General features: G+C 45.6%; 2 protein-coding genes across 3 annotated transcripts in view; one reads left to right on the top strand and one right to left on the bottom strand.

The window, feature by feature from the left end:
* Positions 1–444, top strand: part of INTS8 (integrator complex subunit 8) — a 24209-nt gene extending 23765 nt beyond the window's left edge. Inside the window, exon 27 of the mRNA XM_042839831.1 lies at positions 148–444. Coding sequence (XP_042695765.1) covers positions 148–264 — 117 coding nt within the window. The 3' untranslated portion in view covers positions 265–444. The remainder of the gene's footprint in view (positions 1–147) is intronic.
* CCNE2 (cyclin E2) lies at positions 384–13001 on the bottom strand. 2 transcript variants are annotated; one of them, XM_042839833.1, is made up of 12 exons: positions 12985–13001; positions 11439–11476; positions 11233–11347; positions 10994–11053; positions 9737–9888; positions 7456–7591; positions 5620–5766; positions 4200–4295; positions 3806–3940; positions 2960–3071; positions 2014–2168; positions 384–1692 (listed from the first exon to the last, which is right to left on the bottom strand). In XM_042839833.1, exons 2-12 carry the CDS (start codon positions 11450–11452, stop codon positions 1591–1593), a joined length of 1224 nt encoding a protein of 407 aa, XP_042695767.1. In that variant the 5' UTR covers positions 11453–11476; positions 12985–13001; the 3' UTR covers positions 384–1590. The 2 variants fall into 2 exon arrangements, with proteins under 2 accessions (XP_042695767.1, XP_042695769.1); XM_042839835.1 differs by having other exon boundaries at positions 10994–11050.

Below are 13001 nucleotides of genomic sequence, written 5' to 3'. Positions count from 1 at the left end.
GTGTTAGGTGCATGTGGTGGTGTAGGGCAGAGGGCACAAGGTGCTGCAGAAGCATCCACCCGTCCATCATTTTGTTGACTAGCACTGGAAACTGTAACAGAACAGCCGTGTGCAATAACTGTTGCTACTGCTGTCTTTTTTTTTAAGATAAAAGCTATTGGGCAGACAGAGCTGAACGCCAGTAATCCTGAGGAAGTCCTACAGCTTGCTGCGCAGAGGAGGAAAAAGAAGTTTCTTCAAGCAATGGCAAAGCTTTATTTCTAAGCTAATGCTGGAGGACTACCATAAAATACATGAAAAGGGACAGAAAAACCTCTTTCAAGATTTTTTTTTTTTTATTTTTAAAAATTCATTTAAATTTTTATACAACATTTACAGTCTGGTATCTTTCTTATAGAAATAGATGAAATATTATAATAAAACACCATATCTTTACAAACTGTACAGAAGCCCTAAAACAATAACTTCAGGTATTTCTGGAAAGGACTGTTTGAAGAAGCCCTGAATTCAAGTTTGCAAAGGTGGCAAAGAAGAGTTTAATGAGTTGCTGCTGTAGTGCAGCTTCTTGCGTTGCTCGATGCTGGGAATTGGTCCTATGTGCTTCTGCACGTGGAAGCATCTTGCCAGAGGGAGGGGGACCACATTCCAGCTTTCCCTATACTGTCTCTTCAAGAGGAGCACCTCACATCCAGAGGTAGTGGATATTCCACTAACACAGTAGTTAATGCTGGTTAGGAACACAGTTGCTTCTTAACACTGCTGGCAGGATTTGAGTGGTTGTAGAGAACCAGAATAGGAAAGGGTAGGAAAAACAGCTTGTTGCTCATTACGTTCTTATCTATTGAAAGCTGGTGACTGAATCTTATAAAATAGAACTCCTTCCTTCCAAGACTGTACTGCATCCAGTTAAGATTACTTCAGCAGCATTGTTCTGTTTGTACTCTTACCTGAGGTCAGTGATTCGTGGGAACTGAAGTCTATGGCAGCCCTAAACAGGTGCTACTGACCTCCTGAGGAAGCTAAGATTTGAAACAGGGCTGGCCCTGCTTTAATGTGAGGGCACAGTGGTTTCAGAAATGTAAACTGTTTACTCACTGACCTCTGTAATACTGCACCTGAGCTCATAAGCTGACTAACTTACAGGCAGTAAGCTCCTAGAGAAAAGAAAGGTCAAGAAGAGGTAATACGTACATGCTGGCACCAAGGTCTCACGTGTGGCTGTCCCACATTAAAGCACATTGACACATACCTTGAGTGGACAACCCTTGCCACTCAGCCGTTTCAAAACATGTTCCTGAAATTCATAAGTTAGGAATGTTCAGAGAGTTGAACTACATAAGTCATTTGAGAAGGGACTCGAGTAGCCCACGCTCCTGCGATGACACAGGGAGGGGTGCTTGGTCTGAGTTCTTTGATCAAGTCTCAAGGAAGATGCTGCTATCAGTTCCATCTGCCACTCTGATGCATCCCTTACTGCTCACGTCTTGAAGAGCAGTAAAGATCATTGAAGTGAGTCACCCTTAGTATGGTCTTGTTCTGAAGCACCTGGTCTTTTTTCTTAAACTGTCCATAAGGATTGCTGTCCAAATTTCATTTCTTCTCTGTGCTTTTGGGAGGAGTTATTATTCCTGCTGTTGACACAGGTGATAACTGACCTGGGGCAGTAGCTGCTACTCCACTATTAACTTCTTCCTGTGTAGAGGGTGAAGAAGACAGTTAATAGCACACAGAGCTCTATGTTCCAGACTTACTGGCATTAGGAAGCTTTTTCCCTCGTGCTGCCAGTACAATTCAGGTACCCCACCGCTATGTTTCATGGCAAGGAGCACCACCTTTTAAACACTTCACCAGTAATCCTCACCCAACTCTTTACTCACAGCTCATGAGAGCACATGCAGCTTATCTCCAGAAAGCCAGAACCACAAGGTGTGGCATGCTGACCCCATCAGCCTGGAGAGCCTTCAGCACCTCAGGATATGGGCTGTATAAAGCACAGCTCTGCAAGCCACCTACCAGCATGTCCAAGTAGTTTGTGTGTGTTTGGATATTGTGGCAGTCTTCTACTGCAACCTTCTTGAAATGCTTCAGTTTCACAGAGACTTTCCTCGCCACGTTCACAAATGGAACCATCCACTCTACACATTCTGAAATGCTGTCCCAATCTAAGCCTACAGGAGAAAACACAGTGATACACTTAGAAGTTCTGAAGGAGTTGTACAGTCTCCTAACTAGAATTCCTAGAGGATTGGCAATTTAAAATAAATACAGCCGTAGGTAAGAATTCACCCTCCCAGAAATCCCCATTTCCTTGCATTTGTTACTTAAACACATTGTGGCAAAGGATGTGACCACAAGCCTAAAGAAAAAAAACAGCTCTGTGGCCAGGAGGGTTTCTGTTGCTCCCCAGGACATTAAAGTAACAGTTCACCCTACTGTGACTTTTTCAGTGAGTGAGATTTTTGGTTCATGCTCTAAAGCAAACACACACCATAGCGCTGCCTTTAAGACACCTCATGCAACACGGTGCTGAACTTGGTCAGGGAGACTTGTGGGATCCACACAAAGGCTGAGTGCCACTGACAGCCAAGGATGCCCTGCTGTAAATTGTATTTTAGGAAACAAAATTGCCAAATTACAAAGTACTGCTAGTGACCAAACAGTCAGAATCTATCAGAGGGGCAGTACTGGCCCAAAAAGCAAGCAAGCAAGCGTCTGCTCAATTCCCTTAGCTAACACTGTGCTTCTGAAAGCTCTTCCTTCTGTTTCAGGTCTTGGTAATGTCTGAAACAGTGGTAGGAAGGAAACAGTGTTAAAGGCAGAAGAGCTAAGAAAAAAAGAAAAGCCCCACAGAAAAACAAACTGTTAGTATCCTTGCAGAGCTTTTGCAGTCCTTAACCAGCACGCCCTTCACAACATCAGGCAGGGAACAGCCATCACTGCCTAACGAGATGCTTCTTACCTGAAGCTTTCTTCACTACTTCAGTTGAGGTATAGTGGCAGAGTGCAGCAGCAGCTAGTGTTCTGTACTGGAAGTCTAAAGAATTCACATCCAAAATACACAGGTCTAAGAGCTGAGGAAATAGAATTGAGGACATAAGTGTTATAAATTCCAAGAAGACACTTTGGTAAAATCCTATCCCAGGAAGTATCTACACTCCCTGTTCATGCTCTGCAGCATCGCTGTGCTATTTAGAATCAACTGCATGCATCTAGTTTATTTGTAGCACCAACTGCAGTAAAGCAGGTCTCACCCAAACAGTAATGTGCAAGACAGAGTGCTTGTACTAATGTGAGTTTAACCTTTAAGCTGTGGGCAGAGCTCAAGGAAAGTATTACCTTACATTAAAAAAGTTGCAGAATATCTCAGTGAATTAATTAGTTCAATTTACTCTTCAGTAAATATCTGAGGCTGGTCTTGTGTACTTGAAATTGAACCACAGTAGTTGCAAAGCAGAGTGAAAACACCACTGATCCTGCATTCTGGGGCAGAAACACCATTGCAGCTTACACAGGGAAAGGCAGCTAACCGGGCCCTCTGCCTGCTGTGTGCAGAACACTGCAGTGAGCAGCAACTTTGAGCATGCAGAGAAAGTGATAATATCTGAGAGCAGGGAGGCAGACACCTGGCTGCTTTTCCTTAAGGCTTGTATGCAGCTGTCTGGCAGAGTCAAACCTGCATATTCATTAACAAAGTAACAGGTGAGGTGAAAACAACAATGAAACAAGAAATTCTTCAGCTTTTGGGGGTACAACATTCGCCATAAACACTCCAGACCAGCACTTTCCTATAGAGTTTGTTATCTACCTGAGCTATCTGAATGAATTTTTCCTGAGAATACTGAGGTAGAAGCACTTTTGGAACGTCCTTCAGAGCATCCACTTGAAGATAGAGGTTCAGCCAGGAGATGATTGTCACAGGACACAGTTCCCACTTTAAAGCCTGTAAGCATTAAACAAATACATAAACACCTTAAACCGTGCACAGATTGCTCTGGGCTCTGATCTTTTCCCCCCATGCTTCCCCTTCTGAGTTCATTCAGTTTATTGCACAGATTCCCAAAAGATACTTGAGGTCATACACACTTTTAAGTATTTATTTTAGATCACATTCCTCCTACTTCTTGAAGAAAGTGATACTAAAACACAACATTAATCTGGAGCAAGATTTCAAGTGAGTCTTCCAAGCACCAAGTTATTACCTTTAACATAATAAGTTCCATTCTCACAATATCATCTTCACTGCAAGCACCATCAGTGACATAAGCAAATTCCTGTATTTTTGGAGCGTAGATTTCCTTCAAAAGGATGAAGAAAAAAGATTAGAAGACAGAGCTTGATACTGGCATATTGAAATATTAACTTTTCTTACACTAGAACTGTTTTTTTTTTTTCTTGTTACATGGAGTGACTTGAAACTTGCACAGTAGGAGATACTCAAACCAAGTAGGTTCGATGTCGTGTGTTGCATAACACAATAGATTTACTGCAACCATTTTAGCTTTGGAAAAAATGGACAAGGGGGAACAGTTTTGAACAGAGACAGGAGAGGCTTAGGTTGGATATTAGGAGGAAGTTTTTCACTCAGAGGGTGGTGACACACTGGAACAGGAAGGTTGTGGATGCCCCATCCCTGGAGGCATTCAAGGCCAGGCTGGATGTGGCTCTGGGCAGCCTGGTCTGCTGGTTGGCGACCCTGCACATAGCAGGGGGTTGAAACTGGATGATCTTTGTGCTCCTTTTCAACCCAGGCTATTCCATGATTTCATGATTCTATGAAATAAATGCTGACAGAACAATCAGAACAATCTCTTATTAAAACCACTTCCTACTCAGCCACCCTACATTTGAAGTACAGAGGAGAATCAGCAGTGCAGGGTAGGTGCAACATCAGTCAGTGCTGATGTGGCCATGAAGACCAAGAATTCCACTGCCAACATAGCTGCCAGAATCCATGGTGTAGAGACAGTTAAAAAAAGAATGCAGCCAACCTACTTGTGCCAATCTTATCCAATCTTATATGGGTAGGTGTAGAGGTACCTGCCAGCAGAACAGCTTGCAGCTCACCACCTTGCTTTGCAAACAGCAGTTTGATCGGGGGAGTTTCCAACTACCCCCAAATTTAACATCCCAAATTTGCCACTTAGTTTAGCCTACCACATGCTACAGAGTTTCCAGGAGACATACAGAAACCAAACACAACTCATCATCATTGTTGCACTGATCACATCATCTCTGAAAAGTTCCCCTAAATGGGTTTAAGAGACATCAGCTGCACAGGTTTGGTTTTCTTCAAGTCCTGCACCCATCCCTGAGGCTGTTTGCCAACGAGGGTACAGGTGTATGTTTGAAAAAAAAAGACAAAGCAGTACAAAATGCTCCTAGATATTCGCATTACTCTGAAGTTTAGGTGGTCTCCTTCCCACTGCTGGGAGGGAGGGCAAAGACCACCCTCCAAAAGGCTCACATACACACAACTGAAGAGAAAGATTTCCCCTTCTGACCTTCAGTGTTACATGCACTCTAAGTTCTAAAGGTTCAGACAGCAGAAATAAATACATTACCACCACCTTTTTAGTTATTCCATATGTAATCTCTCTTCCCCATAACAGAGCTGCTTACCTCAAGTTTGGATGCAATGAACAATGAGGTAATTCCTATCAGCTGAAGCATGCTCTTGTTAATGTTCTTCTGTGTCAACATGAATCTGTCAAAGAAGTCTTGAGCTAGGTAGAAGGTTTCCCTGTGGAGTGCATACACCTCACATACCTACAACAAATAGGAAAAAAAATCTCTATAATAAAACTCATGTACACACATTGGAATACTCCAGTACAGATTCCTCTTTTACATATACAGACCATCACTAATCTACATGTTTCACGAGACAGTTGTTAGCGTGGGGGCAGCAAAAAATATCTATATTTCCCTATAATCCTGTAGATTTCTAATCTACAGACAGCAATAAAAATCCTGAACGAATAGATCCCAAGTAGGAGTAATTGTCCTGCCTCACTACTCCATTTCACTTGCATGCAAAGGCAGAACAAAATCTCATCACCTCCAGCTACTTCATGAGAAGGCTGAAAGCCTGTTTGTGGATTGCATCTCCTCCTGACCTTAGAGAACGCAACTGGTTGGCAGGAACATTTTTTTGTTCTTTTTAAGAGCTGATGTAATAAATATTCACCAACTGAAGTGCTACTGCAAAATGAATAACAACTGCTCCAAACAAGGTTCGGAACAAAGAAGGTCCACACCATGAAAATAGTGTATGATTTCTATTAACACGTATTGGCCAAGCACAAGCAATACTCAAGACAGCCAAGTTCTATTATCTTCAAAGTGATGTTACAGAAGACCAGGTTAGGAGCTCCTGGAGAATTCCAAGTGATTTTACTTCGGCGTGGCATGTAGAAATACTGAGGTGGACAGTGGTAATAAGGTCAATGTGAACACTTTCATTAACAATTTCCTAACAGTTCAAGACTAAAAATACAAAATCACACCCAATCCAGGGGTGATGTGCCAACAACACATTAAAGGAATCCATGAAGTACACAAGTGGCATTGTTTCTGTATTCATACCATGTCTAAAAACTGCACATCCCTTCCCCTGAAATCCACTATTGGCACTGTTCAACAGCCAGGCAGTGAGTGCCACTGTAACATCTGCTTCCTTAGAGTACTTGGCATCACAGAACTGATGAACCTGCAAGATCCCTCCTACTGGTGAGCAAGAGCTACGTGAGTAAAAGGTTGCTTTTGGCAGTGGCGACCGAATATTCTGCAATACAGCGTGTTCTTGGAAACTGCTCCTGAACATAGCTCTCTATTTACAACACTAGTACTCCTTCATGTAGTGTTGGCTGCCAGAACGAGAACCTCCATTTTGTTTGGAATAGTCTGAAGTACAGAAATTAGACTGAAAAGCATTACAAATAAATCATTCCTACTTCAAGCAAGAAAGCATCTACAACAGGAGCCTTCAGATGCTAGCTACCAACGTGCTTTCTTCATAACATGTAACTAAATATTTACTAATAAGTCTGCTTCCCCCACTACTTTTTCTGACATCCGAAGGCTCTTGATATAACAACTCATGTCCTCAATACAAACGCAGCTGCCTATGGAGCTCCAACTTCACATCTTAGAACGTACCTGAACTCTGCAGTAACTTGTTACAGCTACCCCACTACAGGTGCCTCAGAGCTCCATTTTGCCCCTTCCCCGGCAGTTACATAGCACAGTAACAACAAGCATTCACAACTGTCGCTCACTGCCCTCTTTTGGCAGGGTGTATTGAGAGCAGTTTACCCAGTTGATCAGAAATAGCAACTTGCAACCTTGTTTGGGCATTTGCTGTATATCTTGCTATTATACCCCTAACATAGAAGCTCTGTTTTCACCTCCTCTCCTCAGAAGGACTACACGGTGCAAATAACACAAAGCACACACCTCTAGAAGCCAGTCCAACAGTATCGACCTCATGTGTGGCTGCAAACTGGAGTGTAGCGAAGTGAAGTGTTTGCAGTGAGCGTATCGGTTCTCCTTCTTCAGGATGTTGAGCCACACATCTTTGGAATTCCCCCAGCTATGGAATAAAGTTACAAGCCATTGTAAGTACGCACACACCTTCATAAGGGGAGTATAAAAACATTATTTCTAAAGATTCACTGCACAGAAAGATCCTTACAGTAATTAGAAAACTGCAGGCATACTTTGAACGTGTTACATGACCACAACAGCAGCTTGCCAGGATCATCAGCAAGCCCAGTTTCATAGAACAGCCAATAGAACTGAGTGCATACATCCTAAAGTTGCACATACAACCACAGAGAGTTTCCCATTTTGCTTAGGTAGCCATTAGCACACATAGCTCAGCCACTTTAAAGTTTGGCTTCCCAGAGGGCAAGGTAGAAAACACACAGAACAAAGAAATACATCACTACCTAAGAAACGCAACACACAAAGTTGACCATTTTCATTTTGGAAAAATCATTTGCAGATGATCTTTAAAAAAAGAGGAAGGGACCAATCAGTGACTTACAGTGTGACTAACCTACCTTAAGGCTCAGAAACATGCAATAAATATTAGGTTCTTGGTCATTACTGATTTATCAGCAGTCAAGCATACTTGGCAAGAAAATGCCTATGTAATAAATCTGATTTGGTTTTAGTTTGGAACTGCTGTTATTATGAATTAACTTTTTTTTTTTTTCCTCCCCTCACTATACAGTTATTAAGGAGGACAACAGATTGACCAACATAATGCCAATTTTCCCCTGAAGTTTTCAGAATTAAATACCTTCCCCCAGGCAGGAATGGAGAGAAATTAAACAGACCTCATTGCCACTATTGCTCACAATTTTAACCGAGATCAGTTCCACCCAGCTGCCACCATAAGCAGTAAGCTGGAGACTCTTCTTTAATGCACAAGTCTCTCAGTGAGCAGCCCTCAAGTCTCTCATCCTCCTACAGCAGTTAGGAATGTATGAAGAAGGCAGCAGAGAGTTAGTGAGCCTCTCATTTTGCTAAGTGGAAAACAGAGCTCAGCTTTACCAGGTACTGACTGACAAGAGGTTAACATCGAGGATGAAATGCTTTGTGTGGAAGTCTGTGTCTGAAAGTATCTTTGGGATCCAGCAGTTCCCAGCAACTTGCTAAGGGAGTACAGGAGAGCCCTTCAGCATGCTAAGCTTCTCAACACTTACAGAAATAGGATTTGCCAAACACAGATAGAAGTATATTGCTTTTTAAATCGCAGTTCAGCAACACGCAGCAGGTGCAGGAGCAACACTGAGAAGCTTGAAGCTCAGTGAGAGGCACAGCACTGAGGCTAAGTGCATCACTATGCAGCATCTCCCACTGCCAGTCAAGTTTTGATCGCAGCATGAAAACATGGCACATCTAGGTGGGTTCTCTTAAAGGAACTGCTTCACAGGCTCATCTCTTTTTGACCTTTCAATGTTTGGTTCTCCCCCCAGTGACTTGAGCAGTAGTTTTCTGTAACACACTGCAGCGTGCTTTTTCATTAATGTTGGGCTGTACAAACAGCAACCAGCACACTTACCTAACACACCCAAATGTGTAAGGATTGTTCAGTTCTTGAACAACCTCTATCCACTCAGCTAATCTATCCCTTTGCAAAGAGAAACCGTCTCAGTCAGCATACTTGTAGTATACTAACAGAGGTTTACAACGACATACAAACAAATGTTCTACAAAAGAAACTGCTCGACTGAGTGATTACCCTTTCCTCTTCAGCAAAGTCTTTATAACACGTATGTAACTTCTGCAACACTGCTCACTGAACTAGAAGACAGGAACTGTGACTGTATCAAATATGCTGCTACCAGTGCAGCAAGTTTGTGTAGTTCTACTTCTAAAGTTATTAAACTTTGTTCAGTATTTTGGTCACTTTATTGGTTGCTCAGTTTCAATAGTGCTGGCAGAAGGTGAGTTTTAACCACTGCACCCCTTTCAGCCACGGACAGGCTCCAGTGCTAAGTTACAAAAGGATGGCTACAACAAGCAAAAAGTGCTCTGTCCAGGACATTTCTGAGTGGGGAAGAGAAAAACCCACAACAGGATGAGTGTTTTTCCAGATATTGAACTGTCTGTGGGATGAAGAGACGAGTACTGTCCACTATTATACAAGCACAATACAATATCAGATACTTCTACAGTAGTTCAGCACATGTGATAAAAGAGCAACTACTGCATTCAGTCAACTTACGTGAGTTCAGGCAAAGGTGATGGATTTATGAAGAGGTTTCTGAACCTGTATTTTTTGAACCTTGAGAAGTCAGTGGTTACTGATTCTTTGTGAGGCGTTTCAATGATGATGCAAGGTGAGATGCCTCCTGTTATTGCGGGCGGCCAACAACTCTGCAACACAAACAAGTTGTCTTCTGAAAGAAGGATTTACTGTGACAGCAAGAGAGGCAAGATGCAGACTACAGTAACAACAACACATGCATTAAGTTCTCTGGACAAAACCTTTTGTAGCCAAGAGATGGAACATGTAAGAAGAAACAAACCTGACAAAACCAAGGGTTCTCAGCTCTGAGAAAAAAACTGACTTGGGTTTGATGAACCCACACGCAGCCTATCCATCACGTGAGCTCTACAGTTACAGTACATATGGAATAGGTTTTTACTGCTACTAAGAAACAAGACATTAGGTTGCTGGTCCTATCTACTTATCTGTGTGAAGGGAAAAGAAAAGAGAGGGTGGAGGTTCTACTGTCTTAAGGGAAATTCAACAACTTGTTATCTTCCAAGTACTCCAGGGAGGAGCCACCCATCTCGGCTCTGAAGCTAGATACCCCCCCAGCAAGCAGCAGCTGTGAACTATCTCTCAACTCACCGACACCAAATATGCAATGACTTAAAAGGAGAGGAGTCTGAAGTCAATTCATGCAGAAAGCTTCAGAGAAAGAATTCTAAGTAACTTCAGCTGAGTCTCCAGCTTATTTCAGTGTTATTTGGTTGTACACTATATCTCCTTACCCGTATTGATTAAGTACATGAAGCATATGCAATGCTGTAATGGCTGACAGCCTTCAAAATGGTGACAACTGAGCTTTAATTATGGTCTGTGGAACTAGGGAGATTCCTTTCACAAAGAATGACAAGACCTTCCTTTGAACACACTGAACATTTCCTACAGAGCTTCTTCTCAAGGTAAAGTGCATACAGTTTACTTAGCATACAAAACCTCAAAACCTATTTGGCCAGACAGAAGTATCTAAGAGTGAATTTAGTTCCAAACCCTTTGTAAAAGTGAAGGGGGGAAAAAAGAAAAAAAAAAAATAAAAAAAAAAAAAAAAATAGCATAAAGAGATGTTAAGGCACAGAGATCACATACTGTCCACATGCACAGAATGAAATTTCCCCTTTTCCAGTGTGGAATGCATGATTTCACATTCACCAATCTTAACGAGACAGATTCCTTCACCTAGTCTGAACAAGTACCCAAAGACTGATTTACCTTAATTTCATATTGGTGTTTTTTAGCAACTTTCCCATCTTCTTTCTTCTTAATCTCCTGCTGAAAAGAAAACCACACATCAGTAAGCTGACAATGACCAGCACACCCATGACCTCATACACACAGCAAACTATTGCTAATCCTGCCCCATTTTTTAGCTCTGCAGAGAGAAGGTTTCCCCCATCCTAGTGACCATAATAACGTGCAACATTAAATTTTGAGTGAATCAAGTGGGTCACCTCTGCCGTTCTCCTTTTCCTGGTCTGGAGATGCTCTGGTGCCTGCAGCTCACGTGGGGTCTCTTCTTGACATGACAGAGGCAGCTGTTGCTGCTGTTTGGCCTGCAGTCGGCTGCTGCAAGGGGCAGAGACACTCAGCATTAAGGGGGCAGCAGCTGGGAGGCGAGCAAAGGGCACGTTGGTGTGTCACAATGCTGACAGCTTACCTGCGTCTTGACATCTTCGGGCGGTAAGATCTCTCTACCTGGATCAAAGGAATAACAGCTGGATTAGTGAATCTTCTGAAAGTTGGGTGCTTTGTGCCCTAAGACAAAGCAACCACGTTGCTTTTTGCCATGTGTGGCTCAGAACTGAGACAGAAGGGCACTGTTAATTGACTGGCACAAGGCACACCTCGCATGGGATCCCTGTGATACACAAAAACGCTGCCCCACATCCAGACTGGATGTGGCTCCGGGCAGCCCGATCTGGTTGGCAATCCTGCACATAGAAGGGAGGTTGAAATTAGATGATCATTGTGGTCTTTTTCAACCCAGGCCATTCTATGATTCTATGATCCCTTGGAGGTGTCACGGTGCTTAACCCAGATCCCCGCAGCGCATCGCTCAGCAGATGGGCACTCCCTTACACAGCTCGCCTATGCCTACCTGGGGCTCATTTTGTCAGGTAGGGGGAGGGAAGCAGCCAAACAGCCTTTCCCGTGCGAGAGGGCATGGAGGAGGCACCCCAGGCGGGCTGCACACACACACACATACACACACTCACTCACTCACTGGGGGGGATCCCTCCCGCCTCCCCCACCTGCCGGGCCGAGCTGCCCGCGCTGCGGCCGCCTCTCTGCGCCGGTTCCGCGCCAATTTGCAGAGCGGGGAGGAGGAGGAGGCGGCCTCTCAGCGCCGCGCCTCGGCCGGCCCCGGGGCGAGCGGGGCTCAGACAGAACTGGTTGGGGGGGTGGGGGGCAGGACAGAATGCTGCCCACACTTGGGGTCTCTGCAGAAGGCGCCGAGCTCCCCCAGGCGGGGCTGCAGGGGTATCGGGGCGGCAGGACCTCGGCTCCCCACCCCTTCTCTCGCTCCCGCCTCGGTGCGCGCCGGGCTCCCTCCAAAACGCGGGAGGGGTTCCGGGACAGCGCCGCCACCTCACGGGGAGCCCGCGCCGGCGGACACCCCACCTCAGTCGGGACGTTTCTCTCAACGGGACACCCGAGGCGGGGACGCGTCCCTCGGGGGGAACGGGGGCAGCGCGGGGAGCCGAGGCCTCGCCTTGGGGGACGCGGCGGCCCCGGAGCGCCGCGGGGTGCGGGCGGGCGGCAAACGGGGTCAGCGCGCCAACAGCGCTCCCCGCCCCCACCAGCGGCGGGCGGGCGGCGAGCCGGGTCGGGATCCCGCCGAGCGCGGGGCTGAGCGGGGCGCTGCGGGCTCGGATGGGCGCCGCCGCCGCTCCTCCTCAGCCGCTCTCCCTCCAAAACCGCGTCCGGGCGCGCATCCCGCCCGCCGCTCCCGCCCGCGCCTCCGCAGCGCCCGCGGGGCTAAGAGCCGCATCAGCCCCGGACCGATCCGCGCGACCCCGCGCAGCCCCAGCACCATATGATGCCCCCAACGCCCTGTGCCCCCAGCATCCGACCTCCTGATGCCCCCAGCTCCGATCCCCCTGTCCCCGCTGCACGCCCCGCCGGAGCTACCATCGCCGAACACCGCATCGACGTGCGGTGGGCTCCTTCCCGCCCGCTGCCCCCCGCGGTTCCCCGCGCACCTCCGCCACCGCCGCCC

Source organism: Centrocercus urophasianus, unplaced genomic scaffold, assembly GCF_019232065.1.
Source record: "Centrocercus urophasianus isolate 14NV4802_14NV808 unplaced genomic scaffold, USGS_Curo_1.0 seq_11, whole genome shotgun sequence".
Taxonomy (NCBI): Eukaryota; Metazoa; Chordata; class Aves; order Galliformes; family Phasianidae; genus Centrocercus; species Centrocercus urophasianus.
The sequence above is the reverse complement of the archived record's forward strand: the minus strand, read 5'-3'. Positions and strand labels throughout refer to the sequence as shown.

Bases quoted from the DNA above. Each gene is read 5' to 3' on its own strand.
- CCNE2 (XM_042839833.1), bottom strand. The intron at 11,054-11,232 runs GTGACCCACTTG...TTTTCTTTTCAG, and splicing joins GGAAAAGGAGAACGGCAGAG to CAGGAGATTAAGAAGAAAGA. The intron at 5,767-7,455 runs GTGTGTGCTTTG...TATTTGTTGTAG, and splicing joins TGTTGGACTGGCTTCTAGAG to GTATGTGAGGTGTATGCACT.